Raw genomic sequence first — 27,377 nt, 5'->3', positions numbered from 1 at the left:
TCCTCTGTCTGCAGCAGTACTAAGGACTGCAACATCTGCGTTTGCTCCTCCATTATTTTAATCATCTACTTAGTTGCGTCCTTAACAAACTCTTGATTCTCTTTTTTGTCCTGCCGTTTGGCTTCCCAGCACTCCTTAAGTTCCCTTTTCTCTGCATTAGAGCAGTGCAGTATCTCCTGGAACATGTCTTTGCTCCATCTTGGGCGCTTTCTTATCTGGCTGACATGCTCAGCTGGGGTGTGTGGGGTGTTCCTGAAGGCCACATGATCCAAAGCACAAGTGACAATGCACAGAAGCAGGATTGTTAAATTCACAAACATCATTGAAACATTTCAGTTAAATGCACCTTTGGCAACACAATAATCACCTTCTCACTGACCCTTGGCAGGCACACATTTCTGCGAACACCCAAAGCATGGTGAGTGTTGGTGGGAGAGGGGGAGCAGGGAGATGCTCCACATGGGGAAAAGAGCACACTCTCTGCAAAGGTTGTGGTGCAGCTGACTAGGAAAAAAATTCAAAAATTCTCTCCCACTTTTCCACAAGTAGGGGTCATTCTAGCAGACATCTTACTGCTGAGGGTAAGCATATCTACTCCATGCTTGTGGCTTTCGCCTTGCTCCCTATGCTGCTTGCCTGTGTGCCGCTTTGCTCATTGCATAAGTGATTGCCCAATGGCATGGGAAGGTTTCCTAGAAATGGGGGAAGAAACAAAGCTGTTCTGCTACAAAACCTTTGGCAGAGGATTATTGAGTACCTCCAAGAAACTTTTCTGGAGATCTGTCTGGAGGATTTCTGTGAGAACTTGGGATGCAACAACACCCTGTTCCGCCGTAATGACTAGCTACACAGGGAAATGTCCACCTCACAGAAACACAGCCAGCCTTCTACATTTCTATACCCTGAACCCACCTCCACACTGCACAAACCACAGCCACTTACCAGGCGTCTCCTTTCCTGCTTCTTGCTCGCTGGAGAGCAACTGCTGAGACTGGCTAGACACCTCTGGAGTGGAGAACAGTTCCTGGATCCCTGCCCCACTGGGCGACCCTGCTGGGAGCTCCACATCATCATCTAACTCCACCTCTTCATCTGTAATTTTGTCCTCCGGGTTAGGTACTCTTTCTGCCACTTCCAAGCCCTCCGAAGTATCCACAGGCTCTTGGCGATGGAGGTGGGGTCACCACCAAGGATAGCGTCCAGCTCTTTATAGAACCAATAGGTCTTAGGTGCAGCATTGGAGTGATGGTTTGCCTCCCTCGCCTTATGGCATGCCTGCCTCAGCTCCTTTATCTTCGCTCTGCACTGCAAAATGTCCCAATCCCAGTCGTTTTTGCACAAACCTCAAGAAATTTGCCCGTAGGTATCCCAGTTTCTATGACTCAAGCACGCAGCCACCTCTTTCCATATACTGATCAGATTCAACAGCTCTGCCATGGTCCAAGCGGGAGAGTGTTTGCTGTGATAACCCATCATGGTCACCTGGGAAGATGTGATGAGACCTCTCCATGCTGAGCCAGCAGGAAATGGAATTTCAAAAATTCCAGGGGCTTCTGAGGGGGAGTTGTGGATGGTTGTTTATCTGGCTGCAGGGCAATGGAGTTGAAACTGCTGACTAGAGCAGTCAGGTTGAGCATTGTGGGACACCAATTAAAGCAATAAAATCAAGCATGTTGTCTACACTGGCACTTTGTCGAGGAAAATTTAGAGGAAGAAGATGTATTTCTCTAGTCGGGGTGGTTGTATTTCGTCACCAAAACTGGGTATTTTTCCTGACAAAAGTCACATCGCAGTGTGTACGCATTCAGTGTTTTGTCGACAAAAGGCAGTTTTTTGTTGACAAAATTTGGTAGTGTAGACAAGGTCTAATAGTATTTAGCAGGATCAAAAGATACTCCTTAAAAGTTCTGTCTTCTAAAACTTTAGTCATGCCTTGCCTAACAACTGTCTTTTAAATTAAGCTCACAAAGAGAATGATTGAGGTCCTGAATGTTTGGGTCACTTGTATACTCCTATGAGTACTAAAATTAAATCCTAGAGACAGTGTTGCTTAGAAGCAAAAAAGTATGTTGGCCAAACAGTTTAAAGCTCAGTGAAGTTTATTTATTTTCTTCTTTGTCAGCATAGTTAAGGAACTATGTCAGTGAGAAGTGTCCCTGTGGATAATGGGGTTACTAAGATACAGAATAAGCTTCATTTTAATTAGGCAGTTATGTTTGTCTTTTGGGCTGCCTGTTACCTCATCATTAGAGGTTTTTTTTACAACTGTAACACAATTTTTACAAAGTGCATCTTTATTTTTAAAAAGGATGTGTTAAATCTGAACAAAGGGATCTAAAACACTTCTATCTGATCTAGGTAATCTCTGTCAAAGAGGAGGTTAATATAAATTTAGTTGCAATTTTCAGTGCTTCTAGTATCTGCATTTTAGAGGAGGCCAGAATGTGGAAAGCATGTCAGTTGTATTTTGGTTGGATATAAACTGGCACAAGGTCTTTAGAGAATAGAACTCAAATCACAATTCAGGCTGTCTTTAATATAAACGGGGGGTGGGAGGTGGGAAAAGCATTTTATATTTTTCTTTAAAAGTGTGACCTAGTTATCATGATGAGCAAATGTAACCAGAATTTTTCTTAGAATTAACTTTTGTAAGTCCAGTTCAAGTTACGTGCACTTTTCCCCTTATATATGGCTTCCCTCACAATGGCATGTACAGCTAAATGCCAAAAAAGTGTGAACGCTCCCAGCAAAAGCTAAACTTTGAACTGCGATTTGCAGTTCTATGTATGTGTGCATAAGCTGAAGCAGAGCTTTTGGGCTTGTACAGTGTAATTGCCTTTATTTTTCTTAAAACTCTGGGTTTTCTTTTTATGTATTTGCAGTATTCTCAGGAGAATGTGATTAGTTCCTTAATTCAGTCTTCTCTCCTGACTTCTCCCGCAAATGCTCCAAAATACCCTGGTTTTGAATAATCACTTTTATCTTGTTTTCACATCTGAATCATGGCAAGTTTGTTAGGAGGTGTTACAGAATGTGAATATCCACTCAGGGCATCCATTGGTGTGAATGTTTTGTGGACTGTCTTAAAGGAGGATTTCTCTTATAATCAGAGCCATGGGTGCTCTGTCTTCATGGTTCAAACCTTTCCTTTCCCCCCAAAGAAAGAACATCCCTGAATATAGTGCACCTATCATGTTCACACAAGGCTCCATAATATGCAAAATGTCCAAAGGCAATAACGTTGCACAGTACGGTTCTACATATGTTGACTGTTTTTTAAATCCCTTCCCTACCATCTTTCCCTACTTCCTGACTCATTGATCTGTCATTATTTTTTGTGATCTCAGTAAAATTTTTCATACATCAGTTTCTCAAAGCAAGGACTATTTTTGTTTTGTTTTGTTTCTTGGGCTTTTTAACTAGTTTATAAAGCAGCATGCACAACAATGGTGCTAAATAAATAAAAGCTGCATTTTTCTTTATCTGCCAAGGACTTAGCAGAGGGTCTTAGTTCCACTCCAGCAAAGGATGTCATTACAATGAATTCCTGAATCAGAGTAATGACTGCAGCTATTTCTATTTGCTACTGGGAAATACAGAGGAAATACAGAATCCTGAACCAAGTCAAAAGCTTTTCTCCCTTAAAATAAATGGGACCTTTTTGTGAGTTGTTATGGGAAACTATTTTCATGCTGGAGGAGGAGAAAAATGGAGAATTTAATCATTTTGCAGTGATAAGTCGTAAAAGTAGAGCTTGTTATGGGCCTGATCGTGTCTTACAGGATTTTGGCCCATGTTGAGGGCTGTGTGCGGGTGCAGTACCCCTTAAGTATCACCATGAAACAGGGTGGCCAACCTGAGCCTGAGAAGGAGCCAGAATTTACCAATGTACATTGCGAAAGAGCCACAGTAATATGTCAACAGCCCCCCATCCGCTTTCCCCCGCTCCCAGTGCTTCCCGCCCACCAGCAGCCCTGCCAGTCAGCTCCTCCCCATCCCTTCCTGCACCTCCCGATCCGCTATTTCGTGGCGGGCAGGAGGAGCGAGGACATAGCAGACTCAGAGGAGGGGGCAGGAAAGGGTGGAGTGAGGGCAGAGCCAGGGGCTGAGCAGTGAGCACCCTCTGGCACATTGGAAAGTTGACGCCTGTAGCTCCAGCCCTGGAATCGGTGCCTAATCAAGGAGCCACATATTAACTTCTGAAGAGCCGCATGTGACTCTTGAGACACAGGTTGGCCACCTCTGCATGAAAGATTGTGCTCAGGGAGACAGGATTTCTGCCTAGGCTCTCCAGCAGTGAGAATGAATCTGCTGCTATATCTCTCATGTGAGCCTGGCCATCTCTGCTGACAAATATGAAGCTTGCTCCCGGAAAGCCTACAGTTGTGTCTAGCTGCTGCGCAGGAGTGCAGACTACCAGATGTGTAGCTTCTTGTTCTGTGTGCACCTGTGGAACAGCTGGGCACAATCTGACCCTACGTGGATAAAGAGAGACTTCAAGATGTCCTTTTTTGGAAATCTATAGAAACATAAAAGGCACTGAAAGTGTGTGAATGCTATATACTTTCTCACTGTACACTTTATACTTGCACAAAAGTTTTGAAATATAACCACTTATACTTGGCCTGGTATTTTATCTCCAGCTTTGTATAATGCTGAAACTTAGCATAGGCTTCTGGACTTTTGTCTTCTTGAAGGTGGACTAAGCAACTTTATTCATTGCAATTAAATTTCACAAGCGCACATGTCAAATAATGTAGGCATTTTGGATGTTTTAGAATAAAAAAATTTCTCAGAGAAATAGCTATTGAGCATGGCCTGTGTGCTTTCCAAAAGTCTGCACTGGTGCTGTAAATATAGTAACCTATTGTGACCAGGATTCCCAGGGGGGTCACTCTGATATTGCTCAGTTAGGGCAAACTGCAAAGAATGGGGCAAACAGTCCCCCAAACTGGTGGTTATTCTAATACTTAGATTCACCAAGCTAGCAACAAAACAGCTTCTACAATACCTTACTGGTTACCCAGAAGCCAGAAATACAGTTCCCTTAAAGCAACCCAGCCCTGGGCTTCCACCCAGATAGCCAAGTCAAATATGATGAGGATTACTGAAAATCTTATTAATCATATAAAAAATTCTACCAATCTCAAAGGATCGGACACATTACCCTCCAGATTAATGAATATTTCAGATCTTACCCAAATACATGCTTACAGACAGTTCTTATTAACTAAACTAAAATGTATTAAAAAAAAAAAAAAAGAAGAGAGTGACTATTGGTTAAAAGATCATTATACATACAGGTAGGAATAGAGTTCTCAGTTTCATAGTAGAGATGGTGAGCTCTAGAGTTGCAAAGAGCCCTTCTCAGAATCAGTTCATCAGGTTATAGTCCAGTGTCCAAATATTCAATATCAGGGCAGTCCAGATGGGACTGGAGACCTCAGTCTTGCGACTTAAACTTCTCCTGCATGAAGCTTAAGCAGATCTGAGATAAAAAGAATCAGGGCCCAAGATTTCTTTATATAGATCACTGGCAGCACAATAGCCTCTTGACAGCAGGTATTCATTTGGTGAACAATAGCAGCTTTGAAGTAGAACTACCTGTTTTCTATGTACACACAAGTAACTTGTTGCATTCATCAGCATAAAGTAATTATCCAGTAAGCAGTTCATAGAGAGTTTACTACAGACTTCAAAGAGAAATATAGACAATGACATTATTACACCCAAGTTTCATCTAAATGTTAATATTTCCTTTTGATCTCTGAATCAATAGCTGTAGTAATAGCCAGGAACCATTTGTTTACATGGTTAGCATCTAACAAGATATAAATAAACTCATACAATTAGGATTACCTCTAATTTTCTAAAAATACAAGTTTACATTTCAAAACTCTAGTCTATCTAACATGAAATGGCCCTAATTACCATTTACATACTTTTCTAACATATCTCTAAAGGTTGAATCTGGATCAATTAGTTGGGTAACCTTTTCTGGCCCTGTCACACCTGTGTATTATATTGGTCTAGTATGACTTTCTGTGACATTTTAAAGATTTTGCTATACTTGTGGTTCAGTTATATATATCACCAAGCAAGGTAATAATATTCTATCAGTATGCATGCCACTATATAGAGATAAAAAGCTTCAGAAAGGCCTGGGTCCACTCTCTAGGTTAGTACATAAAAAGTTGTTCCATATTCTGTCTTAATATAACTGTCTTAATAAGAAAAGGAGTACTTGTGGCACCTTAGAGACTAACAAATTTATTAGAGCATAAGCTTTCGTGAGCTACAGCTCACTTCATCGGATGCATTTGGTGGAAAAAACAGAGTAGAGATTTATATACACACACACAGAGAACATGAAACAATGGGTTTATCATACACACTGTAAGGAGAGTGATCACTTAAGATAAGCCATCACCAACAGCAGGGGGGGGAAGGAGGAAAACCTTTCATGGTGACAAGCAGGTAGGCTAATTCCAGCAGTTAACAAGAATATCAGAGGAACAGTGGGGGGTGGGGTGGGAGGGAGAAATACCATGGGGAAATAGTTTTACTTTGTGTAATGACTCATCCATTCCCAGTCTCTATTCAAGCCTAAGTTAATTGTATCCAGTTTGCAAATTAATTCCAATTCAGCAGTCTCTCGTTGGAGTCTGTTTTTGAAGCTTTTTTGTTGAAGTATAGCCACTCTTAGGTCTGTGATCGAGTGACCAGAGAGATTGAAGTGTTCTCCAACTGGTTTTTGAATGTTATAATTCTTGACGTCTGATTTGTGTCCATTCATTCTTTTACGTAGAGACTGTCCAGTTTGGCCAATGTACATGGCAGAGGGGCATTGCTGGCACATGATGGCATATATCACATTGGTAGATGCGCAGGTGAAGGAGCCTCTGATAGTGTGGCTGATGTGATTAGGCCCTATGATGGTATCCCCTGAATAGATATGTGGACAGAGTTGGCAACGGGCTTTGTTGCAAGGATAGGTTCCTGGGTTAGTGGTTCTGTTGTGTGGTGTGTGGTTGCTGGTGAGTATTTGCTTCAGATTGGGGGGCTGTCTGTAAGCAAGGACTGGTCTGTCTCCCGTATGATAAACCCATTGTTTCATGTTCTCTGTGTGTGTGTATATAAATCTCTCCTCTGTTTTTTCCACCAAATGCATCCGATGAAGTGAGCTGTAGCTCACGAAAGCTTATGCTCTAATAAATTTGTTAGTCTCTAAGGTGCCACAAGTACTCCTTTTCTTTTTGAGAATACAGACTAACACGGCTGCTACTCTGAAAACTGTCTTAATAGTATTTTATGATTTATAGGAGAGAGAAGCAAAGCAAGCTCCCTTCTCAGTCATTCTTTTACTGCTTTTGTACCTCTCTATAGAAAGTCCCAGGCATCCTGCTTTTCAAGTGCAAATGCTATTATGACTTGGTATTTTCTCAGGAGCCAGGCATCCAAGTAAATTTGCCCACAGACTTGACAGGATAACTGTGTAAATGGTTTGTGAGGACACAACATACACAGACCTGTTTGACCACAGATAATCCAGAAAGGAAAATGTTAAATGATTAAACAGTCATAGAGTCTTTGAGTTTTTGACCCTTTGAGGAAGACTTTCTGATTTTTCAAATGCATTTGCCACTATCATTGTGTTGAGGATTTCTCTGCACCAGGCACACTGATGGTCCCCTCCTGAGCTGCATTCAGGTATTTCCATCTCCTTTTGCTCCCTGTGGCAAGTGGGGAAAATGTTGGCAAATGTCTCTTTGAAATGGGATGCATGCTATCCCTCAAACACACCGACATTTAAGTAATTGTGGGACTTGTACATTGCATGCAGAGTGCTTTAGCATGTCATAATTTAGGATCCATTGTTATGTAATGCATTAATCATAATAATTTCCCGTATTGGTCTAAGTACTATCATGTGGTGGTCTCTCTCTAATGTTATTGAGCATGGTAACAGGAGGGAGCTTTGTTCCTTATCTACAGAATAAGAGCATTAAAATAGGAATGTACTGTTACAAATAAACCTTTATTATGCATAGGTCACTATGTCCATGCGCATTGAAAAGATCATTCATGAAGCAACTTTTTGTTTTGAGTAGTTTGCTGGTCCTGGTTGAGGGTTACAGATCTCTACTTACTAACTTGAAAGTGTTGCTTTGGTTTCTCTAAGAGTATTTTTATTTCTACCCTCAAAACGTAGTTTTCAAAAAATGTATAGTCTCTTCTATTGCATTCATCACTATAATGTCTCAGCACCTCACATCTATTAATGAGTTGAGCTTTGCAACATTCCTCTAAGTCAGGAAATTAATAGCCCATATTACACATGGAGAACTGGGAAACAGATTAGTGAAATGATTCTCCTAAGGTCACAGAGGATGTTTGTGGCAGAGCTGGGACTAGAAGTAGGATCTCTGGAGTCCCAGTCCAATGCTTTTTACCACAAGATCACTTTTCCTTTCCTGGGAGGACAGTTTATAGATGACACTGGACATATGATGCTGGAGTGCCACAAGACCATAGGAATATATCTCTCCTATGACTTCCATGAAAAGTTGGCTGTCCCGCTGCTGGCTTATGACACACACTTGGCCAGATGGCATTGTGCAACTTGTCACAGAAGGAGTCTATATTATGGAACAATACTCTGATTTGGTTATAGGAAAATACAGCACTGATGTTTCTTGTCTACCAGAGGTTGTGTTGGTGTATGGCCATAATCCTGTTCATACTTGAAATCTCCAAAGGTAGATCAACCAGTTTGAATGAACATCATGTTCTCTTGCTCAGTAGTCCTCAGTGACGTACTTGAATTACTGGTGGGTTATGTTCTAACTCCACTCATTACTTTGGGTAGTTTGGAAGTTAATGTTAAAGATAGTTTATCACCATGGTTTCACTGGCAAACCCTTATGGCTGCACCAACTAAAGAGTAGTCTGCAACCTAAGCCATTGCACTTGTGCCATCCGTGACTCATCTACTCAGAACCACAAGTGAGTAGTTTTCTCCTTTTACTTTTTCAAGCTGTAGCTCAGAGTCATAATTCTGTTTCCTGAGCCATCTAATCTCTCTTTTAATGTTATCAGCTTTGTAGATTTTGGCTTGTTGGCTTGTTTCCCTGTAATCATTGCCTGGCTCAGTAAGAGTATAGTTGTCCTAAGATAATAGCTGTGCTGGCAAACAAGCCAGTACTGATATTAGTCAATAACTTTGTGCAGTTCACAACATTAAAATATATCAGAGCACAGATGGTCTGTATGTTTTTGTCCCAGAGAATAGCTGGATTGGCTGCTTTGCAGTAATGAGGGTTTGTCTGTCGTGCAGTATGTTTTACCTGAGGCTTACCTCCTTCCATGAACTTCACTTTATTTTTATGCTTTCTCTTCTGTCTGTCTGCTTTTTGGAGCCCCTGCTACAAGTCCTATCTATTCTTGATGAGTTGTGCACACTGTTCTGATATGTAGCAATCTAATAATGCAGTGTTGTCCTTGAGATGACAGAAAACAATAATTTGTATTATTAATGACATGCCATTGATACTCCCTTGTTTCTTAAGAGCCCAGCAATATATACAGTATGTAGAACTTTGGCTCGCAAACTTGCTATCCGGTTGTTTCAAAATCAATAATGAACAAATAATCATAGAGTTTATGGCCAGAAGGGACTACCAGATCATCTGGTGTGACCTTATGTACATCATAGAGCCACCAGCACTATCTACTACCTTTATTCTGTTGAATTTCATCCTATTAACTTGGGTTTGAATAGGGATTGGGAGTGGCTGGGTCATTACTTATATTGAATCTATTTCCTTAAGTTAAGTATCCTCAGACCTTCTTGTCAACTGTCTAAATGGGCCATCTTGATTATCACTATAAAAGTTTTTTCTCCTGCTGATAATAGCTCATCTTAACTAATTAGCCTCTCACAGTTTGTATGGTAACTTCCAACTTATCTGTTTGTGTGTGTGTGTGTATATATATATCCATACAAACAGATAAGTTTGTTATATATATATATATATAATCTTACTATATGTTCCATTCTATGCATCCAATGAAGTGGGCTGTAGCCCATGAAAGCTTACGCTCTAATAAATTTGCTAGTCTCTAAGGTGCCACAAGTCCTCCTGTTCTTTTTGCGGATACAGACTAACACGGCTCCTACTCTAAAACATCCCATTTCTGTTACTCCAATCTCTACAAGTTCACTTCCTATATAATAATCTGATCTTCTTCTGTATTGATGGTGCCTTCCAACTTTGCATCATCAGCAGATTTCATTAACCTGCTCCTTTTTGTGCCAAGGTTGTTAAAATATTGAATAAGATTGGTCTCAAAACTGATCCTTGAGGAACTCCACTTCTAACATCCTTTCAGTCTGATAACTCACATTTCAGCACCATCCATTGCCTTCTTCCCTTTGACTAGTGACTTACCCACAATACAATTGTTGAAATACTTCCCATATTTTCTAATTTAACTAATGATTTCCCATGTAGTGCTGTGTCAAATGCTTTAGTTTTAGTCCAGGTATATTAGATCTACTCAATTGCCTTTATTTAAAAAATCAGTTATCTTCGCAAAGAAGAAAATCAGGTTAGTCTGGCACAATCTACCTTTGGTAAACCCATGTTGCATCACATCCCATTTTCTGTTTACCTTCATGGATGTAGTTATTCTTTCCCGCAAGATTTGTTCTAAAGGTATTGAAGTGAGACTATTGGACATTCCATTTGTCTAATCACCCAGCACTTTTATCCTTTCTCTGTTAGTAACTTCTCCAAAGCATTTGTATCTCAATAAAACTTCAGTATCCTTCCCAGCATCTTACAGGAGCTTGCTCACTTTCATGACATCCGTCAGGTGGCTCTCTAGGCCAGTAAAGAACACCAGAGCATGGCAAAGGTCTTGCTTGCTTTTATTGTATTGTTAACCCTTTGTGTGGTTTGAATAAGAACTAATGGAAATCTCCTCTCAAGAAATGCCTATTGCAAAGTCACAGCCTGGATTCGGAGCAACATTACCCACCTTCTTATATTTGTACATATAAGCGTGTGTTGCCAGCCTGCATGCTTATTAGATGACTTGCAGTACTGCAACTGTTTTTACAACACAATGTTATGCAACAACTCTCAATTGCTTCCAGCAGAATTTGCCTAGTATTCATTCTTCTATCACTATCATAATGCCAAAAATCCACAGAGGTTCTCAGTATGAATCTCTGGATGATGCCCAGAGGTAGTGCAAGCACCACTGAAAGTGATTCCAGTGTCCCTGGAATGGGCATAAATATCAGCAGATACAGATTTGGACCAGTGTTCCCAGGACATGTGAAGAGATTGGCTCATAATTGCACACAGTAAGTAGATTGTAGTAACACTTGCATGTCATAATGGATATGAATAGTGTATACATTTTTATAGTTACTGTGGTTGTTGTGGTAAAGAAGCCTAATACATCTGTCTTGCTGATGCAGATGAAATTATAAGTCACAAACAAAAAACAAAGAACTGCCTCCCATAAAGTCTTTGAGTGTTCATGAAAAGTTTGGCATTGCCATAAACAAGTGCACAGAGAACAAAGTGAGAAAGGAGGACAGTGTTATGGAAACACTAGGTAAATCTTATTGCATACCTGTGTGAACACTACATATAGAAGTTGTATGTGTTTACAATGTTCAGTCATTAGTCTGTCACTTTATTCTCTAGTCACTGTCTGCACACTCAAGAGGTGATTAAGAAGAAGCACAAAAACCAGGTCAAAAGATGGATCAGTGTCAGGGAGGCTTCTGATTATGCAGCAATACACCCTGGAGTTTAACCTGAACTGTATCCAAAGCACCTGCTGAAGCTTTGTGTCTGGGGAGCAATTAGCAGACAAGGTGTTGGCCTTCGTATTGGAAGGCACTTTTTTCACAATCATTCCAATCACTATACAAGTGAATGAAAATCTTTTGTAAAATTCATAATGATATGGTACACTGCACTATACGCTGGGTTCAGAGGGATAATGGAATGAATATTATTTGAGCAGAAAATTATCAGGGATACAATTGTGATTATGTATGGGTATTAGTCTTGCCCATATTTTTTTCCAAGGAAGGTACGATCAAAAGATTGTTTACTGTAATGCAGTGATTTTATACTTCGTCCATGGTTTATGGTCACTCTGTTTTCTGTTCCTATAGTGACTCAAGGCCACATAACTGCTTCTGCCTGTATTGAGGCTCAGGGGATAAACTCTGTTCAGATTTTTCCTGAGTGAGTAGTGCATATGCTGCAAGATACTGTGCATGAGTTCCATAAAATAAAATTTAACCATAGCACACATCCTTTACTGGTAGTGTCCTGCATACTAATTGTAATCTGTTAGCATTTTTCAGATCACCAGATATGAAACCAATCACATTAATGTGCCACCAGCTGAAAAATTATATTGGGGCATTTGCCAGACTGACTAAAAAGGAGCAGCTTGTCACAGCATCATTTTTGGAAGGAGGTGGTGTTGGCAGTCTGACAGTGTAACAGACATATGAACCACCTTTGCAAAGACTTGCCACAGCTTATTGAATGAAAGGGATGTTCTAGCAGGACACAGCTCCAGTTGGACAACTTACTGTACCTCTATAGAGCACTTTTTGTTTTATATCACCACATTGTATATGATGATATCAAATTATATTTCTAAACTGTTTAGTTCCTTTTCTGTGACTAAACTGCCCTGTGTATATTTTCTGTTGTCACATGCACCATTGCAGTGGTGTGCCAGTAGCATCCCACAAACACTACCATGACAGCAGTGGTGTTGGATGGGATAGCAGGGTGATCAGACGGCATGTTTTTATATGTGACCTGTCCTGAGGTAGCTCTCTTGCGTTTGGCTGCAGGGTCAGTACTTGGATCCTGAAACTCACATGGAGTATTCAAGCCACAATCTGCCTTCCTGATTCACACAAGCACACACATTTCTGAAACAGCTGTCACATAGGTCTCCATCACACCCCAAGAACACCACCATGAAAGGGGAAAGCGACATGCTAAGAGAAAGCAAGTAATGTTCAAATGAGGATATCCTGGCAGTTGGCTTTTAGCTTTTTTCAGAGGTGCTCAAATCTAGCCATTGCCACTTGGATTCTGGTAGATGGGAACAGTAAAATTGTATTCCAAATGAAGTAATAGAGTAATAATTACTCTATCAATGGCTTGCAAGTGCAGAGTAATGATCAAATGAAATGGTCACAGTATACTGCTCAGAGACTAGGAGAGGACCACATGGCAGCATTAATATAGGTTCATATCTTGCTAGAAGCAAATGACATAATTTTGCAGTTAATAAACTCTAGTGACACTGAGTGCAGACATACCCCTTGGTCCAGCATAATTAACATGAATGGTAAATCCTTTAAAATATTGTCAGGTATCAGTTGTTTAAATATCAGAACAACACACACACATCAGCTTTACACATGACCTCATGAAGCAGCTCTATTCCCAGAGAAAAGACTCACAGTTAACGTCATGCCAAGGAGCCATGAGCAGGGCATCTCTTAGCGGTGCCTACTGTCCCATTGGCATTCACATGAATGTTAACCTTGACAGCAACATTACCAAGTCTTTTCGGTTCTCTGTGCTTTGGGCAAGATCTGCAGCATCATCCCTGGGTCCATAAAATGAGGACAATGTGAAAGTATATTAGGTTTTGTACAATAGTGCACCAAAGAGGTTGGTGTGTTTGCTACAGTGTGCTACACTGTAAAGGGTATTACAGGATTTTCTACTCACGGGCTGTAATATCTGTGTCTGTGCTGACTGCTGACACTTACCACTGCATCAAATTCCTATAATGTAACAGGGAGACATGTACAATAATGAATAAAACCAGTATTGGGCTATATATATATCAACACTTACTGATATAGGAAATTGCCTCATCACATAAAGGTCTCATGGACCATTCATTGCTGTAAGTCCAGGCTCCACAGGCAGAAAAATGTTTTTAAAGAACCTGTGGCTAATTTAGTAATTCTGTAAAAAATTTTGTGAATAAAAGTGGATCCTTTTGAGAGATTCCAGATCCTTTTGAGAAATTCCATTTTACAAGATTGCTCTAGCAGCCTGAGTGTGAAGAGATGAGAAAATTTGGCTGCTCTCTGCCAGACACAACTGGCCTCAGTGACCAAATGAAGTGCTCTGCGTAGGACAGCTATAATAATTTTCTGTGGATGGTGCCTGTAGCAGGCAAAGGGAGCGGGATTGCCACCTACTGTTCATGGGTGGATGGGTGGGGAGAACTGACTGAAAAAAGTTATATCTGGGGACTAGATAACCTCTCGAGGTCCCTTTCAGCCCTTCTTTTCTATGATCCTATGACCAAAGAATTCCCTGTGAGTGAAAAGTGCAATTTTTGCATGTGTCAATTTGCTAGTCAACAAACATAATAGTACATCTCTGTATTGGGCTATTGAGCCCCATATTTCCATGCATAAACAGCAATGTGTTTGTAAATTCAGAACTGTGCTTGGATTTCTGCCCAAGTATGCATGTCCAGGTGGCAGTAGGCATAACTTTAGAATCTGTTTTTGAAAACTTGGCCCCTTATATCTTGATTGTTGTGGTGTCAGAATCCTGCATGCACTACATAACTATTTCACTGTGCACTGTGTGTTCACTTTACTGGTGAGCGTAATAAGAACTCAAGGAAATTCAGTAGTACTAATTTAAAAAAGCAGAAGAATTTTACTCTGTATTATGCCTTTTTACTCATTTTTATATACTTAGGATGTTAGCTGGCGCGTATTATAATATATGAAAAAGACAGTTGAAAACAAAGCTACTGCCTTTAAAGATCCTGTTTGCAGTGTTTTTTTAGCCCTGCTGGTCCCAGGTTATTAGAGAGGCAAGGTGGGTGAGGTAATATCTTTTATTGAACCAACTTCTGTCCGTGAGAGAGACAAGCTTTCGAGCTACACAGGCCTGAAGAAAAGCTAAGTGTAGCTCAAAAGCTTGTCTCTTTCACCAACAGAAGTTTGTCCAATAACAGATACCTCACCCACTCTGTCTCTTTAAAGATCCTATCAGTTTGGTGGGTTTAGCTAGACCATTGCTATGCTGCGTCAGGTGTGGATTGTGAAGACTTTAACGTTAAGCTGCTTGCCCACATGGAATGTATTACTGTAATAAAATTTAACATTTATGTTGACAGTCTAAACTGTCATTCAGAAGTTATGTCTCAGTCTTGGTTGTCACTTTTTACAATTATTATCTCAGAATTCTGAGTATGTTGCCTATTAACCACCATTTGTAGGGTTTCCTGATAGCAGTCTTAGTGTTTGTGCATTTGATTACATTAAAACTGATCAAATTTTTTCTTTTATTTTTCAGGTGGCTTATCCTTGGAGCAGCAAAATCTTTCCTTAGTCTCAGTGGGATCTGAACTACATCAAAGTACAGTGAGCAGCATGGCACACATGGCCTTAACACAAAGCACAGTAGAATCCCAAGAAAATAATTTTCTTCATGTGGTTTTATCATCACTTACCACTCCCTTTGATATGACTTTATTTGACCAAGAAAGAATGAGGAGAAGTGAAGAAGGAAGAACTATGCCAGTAGGAGATGGCACAGTAACTAGCAATGAAGCATTTTTAAGTGACCATGGATTGATGAGCTCCTTTTCGAATGAACAGTGGACTCCTTCACTAAAGTCTATTACAATGGAGTATAGTTCAGATAATTCAGTAGAGCCACCAAGAGAAACCTTAGAAACTGTGATGCTAACACCTTCATTATCTGTCCTTTTGTTGCCGTATGATGAAATGAAAGCACAACAAATGACATCACATGCTGCCTCTGGCCACAGTCGTGCTTTCACACAATTGAAGCCTTTTGCTCCTGATGGTATAATTCCGACTACAAGCAGCGATTTGCTATTGGACCCCACAAATACAGATATTTATTTAAGTTCCACTACATCAGAGGTGGTGGTTGGACTGGTGGAAAATGTAGATGGAAACTATGCATCTAGTTCAGACTCCTCACTGTTTTTGCCTTTTGATACTACTTCAGAAGGGTCCTCTGTTCTTATGAGACAGCTGAATGAGGATAGCCAAGTTACACCAGATGCTTTGGCAAAAAGTACTGATCAATACACTGAAGCTTACCCTGATGTGAATAGCGATGCAACAGAAACTTTTGATCTAAGGACCTATTCTGTTGCAAGCATTTCTAGGGCAGCACCTGTTTTGGTAACTAGCATGGAGCCTGCTTTGTTTTCAATTAGTCTTCCATATGTGTCTTTCCCAGTTCACTTAGCTGCTGGTTCCACTGACTCTGATACTTCTGTTACTGATGACTTGTTTACACATGTATTTTCCCATAAATCCTCCAGTACAACACCAAATTTGCCTGGCAATTTAGAAATACCAAGTCAAGTTGAGCTCTTCAGTGAGTTCGTAAGCCCAGTGCCTTTCACTAGACCTTATGCTTCATGTTCGAACTGTGGCTTTGCCTCAGTTCCACCAGAACAAGGCTTTTCAGCAGGACACACAGAACATGATGTGGGTTCGGGTGATTATATTGAAACATTGTCATTCACAGCCTCTGAGGAAAAAGGCTTTACTCCACTTACAACTGTAGTTACTGAATTGTATGAACTGGAAGAGTCAACTCCTGAAATCTTCGATACTACTTTTCCATCAAGACCTGTTGTTTCATTTTCTTCAAGACGTATAGAAGTCTCTGAATCAAACTTGTCTTTTTCAAATAGTGTGGATGTTGGTCTTAACATAATGAGTACAACAATATTTCCTTCCTACAGACAGCCCTCTGAGGGAATGTCATTGGATATCACTTCTGTTCAATTCTCCTTCCCTATTACTGAAACTGTTACTTTAACATCTGGTGTTAAAGCAAAACCTTCTGTTATCACCAGCGTTCTCCTTGAATCCATGTTTACCACAAGTGAGAATGTACCATCAGTTACAATCAAACATATAGGCCTGCTGGAATCACCTGAATTTATGCCCTCAGAATCTGTACTTTTGCTTGACAAAACACCTGCAAGTGTTTCAACAGACAAATCATCTGTAAATATTTCAGATTTTTCATCCAACCTTTTATCAACACCATTTCTCTCTGAAACTAGCAGCTGGTCATCTTTATCATCTGCTGTATCAACCTTTTATTCAAGAATGCCAAGTGATTTATCAACGCTATTACCTCAGGTCTTCCCTACACTGCTGGGGACATCAGTAGTTTTTGATGATTCCTCTAGTTGGGATTCAACTGAGTTTCCTGCCATTGACAGCACAAGCATAGAGGTTTCTCATCTCTCTCCCTGGCAGACTTCATACCTTTATTCAAATACGTTTTCTGTTCCAAACACACACAATCCTGAAGTGATATCATCAAGTTTTTACTCTTCCATGTTACTAGAAGGAACATCAGTCTTGCTAATGGGTTCTGAAGTTTCGTTTACCTCAGTTTTCACAGAAGCTACCTCTCAGTTAGAGTCTTCACTCTTCTCCCTTGAATCAGCAGTTCCTACACTGGTGCTGTCCATTTCTGACTCAGAATCTATTCTCACCAGCAATATCTTGGTTGATGAAACACACTTGACCTCATGTCAGACAACTCCTGTCTTAAGTGTATCTTTGTCCCTTCTCTCAACTGTTACAACTTCAGATGAGGATACTGGTGCTACTGCTAACCACACGTTACTTTTAACATCTCTTTCCAAGGCAACTGCTAGTACAGCACATGTTATAACAAATCCACATACACTGTTGTTGCACACAGATGTGAACAGCATTACTGCTTCACCTAAAGAGTCCATTTCTGTGGTCACATCATTTGTACCTACACAGCTGCCTCCCTCCATAAACACTTCCACTGAATTTGGCACACAAACAAAAATTAGTGTAACTGAACTTACCAATAGAACAAGTGCTACTAGTGCCACTACTACCACCATTAGTAGTATATTTGGCCATCATACAACTACTGAGAGCAACTCAATTACTTCCTCATCCCCTTCTACTGCTGTAGTGGCCACGACTCCATCTGAAGCTATAATTATCACCTCTGCCATGACCACAACCCGACAACCATATGTTTGTGACATCACGATTCCCGATACTTACTTAGTCATGGCTGGTAAGATATTGCTAACTTATTTCAATTTTTTTCTTTAAAATTGTTTCAAAAGTACTTCCCATTCTTCTCCTCCCGCGTCACCCCCAAATCACTAATGAACGTCACCTTCTAATGCAAATCTTATTTAAATTATACATGTATGGACACTCAATAAACATTTGAAAGAAACACAGCATGGAATGTAAACATACAGTCTTGATAACTTGTAGTTGTTATGAAGGGCCAGATTTTCAAAACTCAGCCTATGTTTCCATGCATATAGCCTGGTTTGTATCCCTTGCTCATACAAATTATAAAATTTAGCTGCACAAAACCTATTCCTTGTGCACAAGTGGAGTGCAAATGGTGCTTTAAAATTGACCATGCATACATGTAGGCTTAATTGCATCTCCTTTATAATTTTGGTGTTAAATTTATAGTATTCTTAAAGAACTGTTATGCAGAATCTTTTCATAGCATGGTGGAATAAGTTTCCCTTTGAAGATATTGGGAGTGTTTATAAATGCCATAATTTAAAATAAACTTTAGAACATGTGAAACTAAAGTCAGTTTTTCTAAATGTCTTTAACATTTTATTTTACCATGTGAAAATGAGCTATGTACCTGTATTTGGATTATTTTAGTTGGACATGGTGTGGTTATGATCAGAAAAATGACTTTGTATGCTTAAAAAGAAAGTTGCCTTGTTTCTGCCAAGCTAATATACTACAGTTGTGAAGGAGCCATGTTTGATGTCAATCAACAAAAATTTTCCATTTAAGTTTTATGGTCAGAATGTGTGCGTTTGATGTATAAAACAAAGAACAGAGTTTAATTTTTTCCAGCTACGAGGGTGAGATGGCTGTGCTAGTGTTAAGAAAGAGCCTTTTTTGGGGGGTGGAGGGGACTTGTAAACAGAGCAGTTTTACTGTGCAAATATTTGATGGAGAGTAAGTACGAAACACCGGGATGCCATTTTACAGTTGCTTTCAATAATCACTGTCATAATTTAAAGTGTGGTTATGGTTAGCAATGCACCTGTGAGTGTTTTTAAGGTAGTTTCTTATTCAACAGTCTTGCCTCCATGTGTAATCAGAGCAGTGTTTGCTTACTTTTTTTTAAAATAAAAATAACTGTTTTTTTTAAAATGCCTATTAGTAGTGTATATCCAACACAGTTATTGGACAGGGATTTGCATTCTATTCTGGTTTATGCATCATCTACAGAATTGTTAACTGTATTACAACAGCGGAATCTTTATTACAAGTGCTCAAGTAAAAAAGAATGCAGTTTGACTTTCAGATCCAGTTTGAATTTCTAGTCCGTCTGTTACAAAGGTAATTGTTTTTACCAGCAAATGAACAAATTTGATACGGAAAAAGTTGAGAGAAAATAACCACAGAACCCATGAAGCTATTTACAGAGTTACCTTTTCAGGGTGTAATTATACTTCTATCTGCACCTTATCCCTGTGTTTTACGCATTCAACACACTTGACCTCATTATCTGCTTTGTCATGCATCACCCAATTGAAAATGCAACAATGAACCGAAGCACCATAGATGAAGCTAAAACGTACTCTCGTTAATTTCCAGTGCTGGCCCGCAGAGCTGTGCTAGAAAATGTCAGTAATTCCATCAAAGAAGTGCTGAGAGTTCAGTTCAGGCGATCAGTAGAACTGGAGGTAAGTGGTACCAAATGTGTGCATTCTTTGCTTAGTATAATGCTATAGCATGGTGTTTGTTTTCGTTTTTAATTTTCCTATATAAAATAATGATTAAAAACACAAAAACCTGGTGATTCTAAAGCACAACGGAATTTTGTTTGAGGTTGAACAGGAATACTGTATACATAAAACATCTTTTCTCGCATTTTTAGTGCAAGTGTAACATGAATTGTTACTTATATTTTTATAATGTGACAGATTTAGGGAAGTGTGCCTTCCTCTCTGGCTTGGATTAGCAGTGTTCCCCCACAGCTCATCCTCTTTATTGGCTACTGTATTGAGAGCTCTCCCACTTTAACCCCTGCATAGATTAATATCAAAAGGTGAATTGGAAAGTTTATACCATCTAAAATATCAGTTCAGGGCTCTGTCTTTCTCCACTGCCAGCTGATGACATCCCAAGCATTTAAAACAAAGCAGGGAGCCTTCTCCATAGCTTGTGCTCATTTAGATTTTAGTGATATCAGTGCTTGCAGGGGAAATATGGAATTCTGAACTCAAGACTTGGTAGGTTGAAGAACCTAGGAAATAATTTTCAGTTGTTAAATGTCATTTTTAAGTCTACAGATAGGTATGTCTGGGATATTCAGTAGTGTTTTCCCCTGCTTCCTCTGTGATGTTGAAGTTTTGTGTTTTTGTTTTTTGTTTGTTTTAAAGGCTTAGACCACCCTCCAGGTTGGGGTGCAAATCAAGTCTGGGAATCATAGAATCATAGAACCTCGAAACGTCATCTAGTCCAGTAGTCCCCTGCACTCATGGCAGGACTAAGTGTTATTTAGACCATTCCTGATAGGTGTTTGGAGATTTTTAAGAGCAGGTTAGACAATGATGGAGATTCCACAACCTCCCTTGGCAATTTATTCCAGTGCTTAACTACCCTCACAGTTAGGAAGTTTTTCCTAGAGTCCATCCCTTGCTGTAATTTAAGCTCATTGCTTCTTGTCCTATCCTCAGGGGTTAAGAACAATAATTCTTCTCTCTCTTTCTTGTAACAATCTTTTATGTACTTGAAAACTGTTATCATGTCCCCTCTGTCTTCTCTTTTCCAGACTAAACAAACCCAATTTTTTCAGTCTTCTCTCATAGTTCATGTTTTCTAGATGTTGAATCATTTTTGTTGCTCGTGTCTGGACTTTCTCCAATTTTTCACATTTTTCCTGAAATGTGATGCCCAGAACTGGACACAATGCTCCAGTTGAGGTCTAGTCAGCACGGAGTAGAACAGAAAAATTACTTCTTGTGATCTTTATATAATGTTTCAACATGGTTCCCAAGTCTAAAAAATCAGTGTAAATTGGAACTTACATTAAAGGCTGCATTCAGTAAAAAGTACGCCTTTTAAAAAAAATTTTTTGACAGACCCTAGAAGTAGTTTTTTGGGTGGCAAACAAAATGCTGACTTTAATATCTGCATAATCAGATACTCTAAAATTCGAAATAATTATCGTTGTTATGTAATGGTGGAAGAATCTGGCCCTTAAAGATTAAGCAAAGTTTAATTAACAGATTATTACATGTAGCTATATGGAATTATCTGAATTAAAATTAGGAAGCATGAATCAGCTTCATATTACAAAAAGATGAAATGTACTGTGCATAAGGTTTTCAGAATTTCAGTATATACTGTGTAACTTTCTTCTTCAAAAAGAGATCCTTTACATTCTTTGGAAATTCATTCTTTTAGTTTGAAGATGTTGCACATAAAATGCAAGGCCTTATGCAAAAAACTATCTATATTATGGGAAATGTCACTGTCAAAAACTATTGATGCATTATTGCAAATAAGGCAGTTCAATAAATGTCACTTAAGAAGTAATCCAGCCGGTCAATAACAGTCTAAAGTCTGTGCTGTGTCTGAATGGGCTGGGAATTGCTTAGCAGTGTCATGCAACTTAGTGCTATTTTAGGATGGGTGAAAACAAGAAAATTACCCCTAAACTTTGCACCAAATTTAAGCTGAATGTGCTTTGAGGCTTCAAAAAGTTTAATTAACTTTTTCTCCCTGTCCAGTGATTTTTCACTTATGCTTCCTGTTAACTCTCTGGGTTCTAAATAAAACAGTGCTGATACTGTGTTCTCATGAGATTTCCATCTCAATTTTAAGAACGCAAGAGGCTTGGATAAGATGAAAGCTAATTCAGCCCAAGTAAAATAAAATATGGATAAATAAACAATAGTTTGTAAATGTCATGCTATTTTTACATAGGTTTTCAGGTGAGGGTTAATTTCCATAATTTGATTGTCAACAGTAGCATAGGGTTTAATAGTATCTTTGTTCTAGGATGTTATATTTTGAGATTAAGGGTAACTAACATAGTAATGCTAATGGTAACTCTTTGGGGCCAGCTCAGTTTAGCATTTTGGGTGTATTTCTGTTTACCTTAAGAATTACTGGCTTAGCTTTCTTTCATTCTTAACTATTATTGTTGACTCTAGTGAATATTTTGAAGAATATTCAAAACATCTTCTGTTTATACTCATTGTTGTCCATTCAACAAACCAAGTTTTATAAACAAAGAGCTTTTCTCCAGCTTTCTGTTAATTTGACCATAATAGCTCAGCACATCTCATTCTGTGCAAGATTCCTTTTTTAATTTTCCCAGCTTTCCTGGGTGGCTGATGGCTTGTCTTAACTGCCTGGGTAACTTGAGTTATAACTCGTATATTGCCCTTAATTCGATTCCTGTCCACATACGCAAATCCTTAACTTGAGTGTAGTGGTGCTTGCTAACTTGAGGTGTCTGCCCTGTTCGGGAGGAGGAGGGGTAAGCTAAAGCTCAAGTTAACACAACTCTGTCTCTCACTTGAGCTAGGCTAATCTGAGTGTGGATATCAATTTAACTGCAATGAAGACATAGTTTGAGGGACAAGAAGATCCAGCAGTTTGCCCCAAGGTCACAAGGGGAGTTGGTTATTATTTGAATCTGGGATAATATTAACTCCCCAAGCCTTCATGCTTTCCTTATAAACATTGTTTAAAGAGATACTAGCCCTACAACTGTATAGATTTATACAATCTAGCAAAGCCTCCCTTGATTGAACAAAGCTCAAATGTGTTGACCGTCAAGGTGTATTGCACGTGCAACCCATCTGAAAGGTTTGTCTTTCCTGTAAAGTCATCTTGAGTTATAACTTAAGTGTTGCTCCTGTCTACTCTCACAAATCTCTAGCTCGAGCACAGTGATGTTTTAAACTCAAGCTAGATGGCCTGTTGGGGTATTGGTTGAAGAATGAGTGCTGCTGATGCTCAAGCTACTGCATGCAGCTTGGTTGCAGCTAGAGTCTGCTTGAGTGCTGAAAGGTCTCCAATGCTGTCCCAGAATTCACCTTGGGACTTTGGTTGTGTTTACCTACCTGGTCCTTGGTTCAGGACTGAAAGTTACCTCCAGTCGGTATAAATAGCCTGCTTTGGTTTTCAGACACTGCCTTAGCACGTAGCTTTCTGCACCTGTTGCAATTCTTCAGATCAGATGGCATCTGGTAGAGCACCTCCCAGCATGCATCTAGCTGGCCTGAGTCTGACACCAATGTTTTTGTGGACCTGTGGTGGGAGGCCAGTAAGAATGGCTTCCGGTCCAGGACCAGAAATCAAAAGTCTTACAATGCTACCTCCAGTAAGCTCAATGAGGACGGCATTCACTGGACTAGAGAAGATAAAATCCATGAAGAACTTGTACTGCCAGGCAAAGAACCGCAAGTCCTAGTCTGATGACTCCCCTAGAATGTCTCAATCCTCTGAGGAGCTGCACTGGGTGCTCAGTGATGTCCCAAACATGGAGCCCGAGTACATCCTGGACATCTCAAGGGCCTGTGCATGGACTCAGGGGAGGAACTGAAGCCTGGTTCAGCACCAGCCACAGCAGTCTCAGCGGAGGCAGAGCAGATGTTTGCCACGTCCATGCACAGCCAGTCTGACCTCATTCAGTACTCCCAAGACCTGTTTGGGGAGGAAATGGAGAAACAGACTGGGGAGAATGCAGCAGAGGAACCAGCATCACCTCAGTTGGGTAAGGTAGTGAATGCCTTGCCCTTGTTATAGCTAGTGGGGATATGACAACATAAGGGGGCTGCTGTTGTCTGTTTCCTATCAATCTCTATTACTGTAATGGGGGGTGTTGGGTGCTGGAGGGCAGGCTTTTATACTATACTGGTTTCAGGTACACTTGAGGGGTAAGAGGAGAAATGCCATCCTACTGGGCATGTACAGTCCAAGATGAATTCTGCTTGGGGGAACAAAATTTTAAACATGCAAGCAGTGATTTTTTTTGTACACCCCTCCAGGTGTGCAAAACCGTGGCTCTTAATACAAGCCAAGCAATGGTAGCAAACGCAGCAATGGGGATGAGACAAGCATGGCTGCAGAATGCGTGTACAGCAATGTGTGTTTTCTCACACTAGTGTTATGTTTTTGGAGGCAGCCAAAACTTATATAAAAAAAAAACAAAAAACCCACTAGCCTAGGAAATAAATCCATTGCATGGTCTTTGGTAGTATAAAATCCAGAACACTTCCATAGTCTCTTGGAAATACTGGTCTGTGGTTTGGCTGCCAGGGTGGAAGGGGCTAGGTTGCAAAGGCACATCTGTGGTGCTTCTGCGTTACTGCCTCTATTTTAGCATCCTGTTTATACTGTCCCAGATTAGTTCACTAGTCCCCAGTCATCTGTTTGCCCATCACTCACCAGATGATGAAATAGCTTCCTAGCATAGATGGGTGGTTATCTCTCAGCTTCCTGGAACACCTGTTCAGGGATATAGGCAGGTTCACCTCTTCCATGGTCAGCACAACTTGAAATAACAGTACTGTCATGATATTAATGTTCTGTTGTCCCAGGCCTGTCCCTTGCACACCCAAGTCTCCAACCCCCTTTTTAAAAATGAAATTATAAAAAAAAATTGTGTGACTATATAAAGCATTTGCCATTGTTGGGGGCAGGGGAGGGAATGCTAGAACTGAGCAGCTTCAGAGTAGAGAAATGTAAAGATAGAGGACAGTGAATGCCAAGGAGATAAAAGTTGTGACTTTTCCCTCACTCTGAAGTTAAAGGGAGGAAACTTTTCTTTTTTCCCGCTCTGGGCAAAAGAATAATGCATTGTTTTTCAGGGCCATCTGCCCCAGTGCAGGTGAGACATTCACCTAGGAGACCACTGACAGTCAACACGAGAGTCCAGAACCTCTGAAGGAAAAGGATAAAGGATAACCAGCTAATAGAGATGCACAGGGACTTTGTCTGTAGACTAGACTGCCTCCTTGAGCTCCAAGGGAGATGATAGAACAGGACAGGCAGAACCAGGCTGCAGCTGAGGGGATGCTGGAGAGGAAGAAGATGGCTGCAGATTACATCACCCATGACTGCACCATGAGGGAGCAGGACCATGAGGAGTAGAGGGATCTGTCTGAGCACATGCTGGGACTGACGGCAGCAGGTTTCAGTAAAACTTGGTCTGGACCCTGTTCAGGTCAGCCTCCTGCTGTTGCCTCTCCTCCACATTAACATATCCTGCAGCCAGTGCCCTCTACAGAAGGGGTAACCCAGTCATGGATGGGAGGGAGGGCACATGGTCAGCTGTACCCTGTGCAGGCACAGTAGAGTGACGGCAAGTACTCTGACGATGTGCGTTTTTCATTACAGGTGACTTGGTATTGCACCCCCTGTGCACTTGACAACCTTCTGACAGCTGCACTGACAGGGTTACTTTCTTTCAATAAAATCTTTTGTTGTATAGTCACTTGGTGTGTAAGTACTTTGAGAACAAGACCGAGAAGAACTGTATTAAATTGCCTTAAGTGCAGGGGGCTGGACTAGATGAACAAATGAGCTCCTGTGCAGTCCTACACTTCTGTGATTTTAATACTCTCACAGCTTGACAATACGTATACAAAAAAAAAAGAGGAGTACTTGTGGCACCTTAGAGACTAAAATTTATTTGAGCATAAGCTTTCGTGAGCTACAGCTCACTTCATCGGATGTATTCGGTGGAAAATACAGTGGGGAGATTTATATACACACATAGAGAACATGAAACAATGAGTTTTATCATCCACACTGTAAGGAGAGTGATCACTTACGATGAGCTATTACCAGCAGGAAGGGGGGGGGGAGCAGGAAAACCTTTTATGGTGATAATCAAGGTGGGCCATTTCCAGCAGTTAACAAGAATGTCTGAGGAACAGTGGGGGGTGGGATGGGGGGGAGAAATAACATGGGGAAATAGTTTTACTTTGTGTAATGACCCATCCACTCCCAGTCTCTATTCAAGCCTAAGTTAATTGTATCCAGTTTGCAAATTAATTCCAATTCAGCAGTCTCTCGTTGGAGTCTGTTTTTGAAGTTTTTTTGTTGATCACTTAAGATGAGCTATTACCAGCAGGAAGGCCAGGGCGGTGAGGGGGTGGAAGCAATTCACTTAAGCTTGAATAGAAACTGGGAGTGGATGGGTCATTATTCAAAGTAAAACTATTTCCCCATGTTATTTCTCCCCTCCCCCACCCCCCACTGTTCCTCAGACGTTCTCATTAACTGCTGGAAATGGCCCACCTTGATTATCACCATAAAAGGTTTTCCTGCTTCCCCCCCCTTCCTGCTGGTAATAGCTCATCATAAGTGATCACTCTCCTTACAGTGTGGATGATAAAACCCATTGTTTCATGTTCTCTGTGTGTGTATATAAATCTCCCCACTGTATTTTCCACCGAATGCACCCGATGAAGTGAGCTGTAGCTCACAAAAGCTTATGCTCAAATAAACTTGTTAGTCTCTAAGTTGCCACAAGTACTCCTTTTCTTTTTCCGAATACAGACTAAAATGGCTGCTACTCTGAAACAATACATATACAAGCACATCATTCTCATATAGGTGTAGTCCATTACAGTAAATGCTTTCATTATCTTATTTTCCCCTTCCAAGCCAACGAGTCCGTTACTTCCCTAGCTCTTCCAGGCCCAACCTTAGCTGATGCACTTTCGGGCTGTCTGTATCGGATTTGTAAAGCAGCACAATCATTGCCCAAGTCATGCCCAAAGTATTCCCTCTTAACCTCACATCTGTTGTGCAGAACACGGCATGCCCCAATGACATGAATGACATTTTAGAAGCTACAGTCTAAATGGTTTTATAGGTAACATTAACCTTCAGTCAGCTAAATGCACCACCATCCTGCAGCTGGGCATGGTATAATTGAACCTTCTGCCAGATGTCCTCACATCCGGGCAGGGCTTCATGAGCCAGGGCAATAGAGGATAAACTGGTTTCCCAAAATAACAGAGGAGACAGACATCGTATTGATATCCCACTGGGTGGGAATAAAGTCCCCATTTGTCAAATTTCAAAAAGGCAGAATATGCAGAATGCACTGGCATCATGCTCCCTGACAGTGCATCCCATGAAATTCCCTGTGAACCTCCCTCTGTGGTCAGCCAGTGACTGCTGAACAATGAAGCAGTATCCTTTCTGGTTTATGTAGTCATGCGGTCCTTGTGGAGCATGCAGATAATGGGCACATTTC

The 27,377-nt window shown here is 40.5% G+C and overlaps 1 protein-coding gene across 7 annotated transcripts in view; it reads left to right on the top strand.

Annotated features, from left to right (window-relative positions):
- KIAA1549 (KIAA1549 ortholog) overlaps positions 1-27,377 on the top strand; it is a 209,543-nt gene that overhangs the window by 87,505 nt on the left and 94,661 nt on the right. For all 7 annotated transcript variants that reach the window (XM_038383049.2, XM_043518969.1, XM_038383011.2 and 4 more), the window contains exons 2-3: positions 15,396-18,167; positions 19,742-19,830. In XM_038383049.2, the coding sequence (XP_038238977.1) occupies positions 15,396-18,167; positions 19,742-19,830 (2,861 nt within the window). The remainder of the gene's footprint in view (positions 1-15,395; positions 18,168-19,741; positions 19,831-27,377) is intronic.

This window comes from Dermochelys coriacea, chromosome 1, assembly GCF_009764565.3.
Source record: "Dermochelys coriacea isolate rDerCor1 chromosome 1, rDerCor1.pri.v4, whole genome shotgun sequence".
Lineage (NCBI taxonomy): Eukaryota > Metazoa > Chordata > Testudines > Dermochelyidae > Dermochelys > Dermochelys coriacea.
This window is presented reverse-complemented; position numbering and strand designations above follow the sequence as displayed.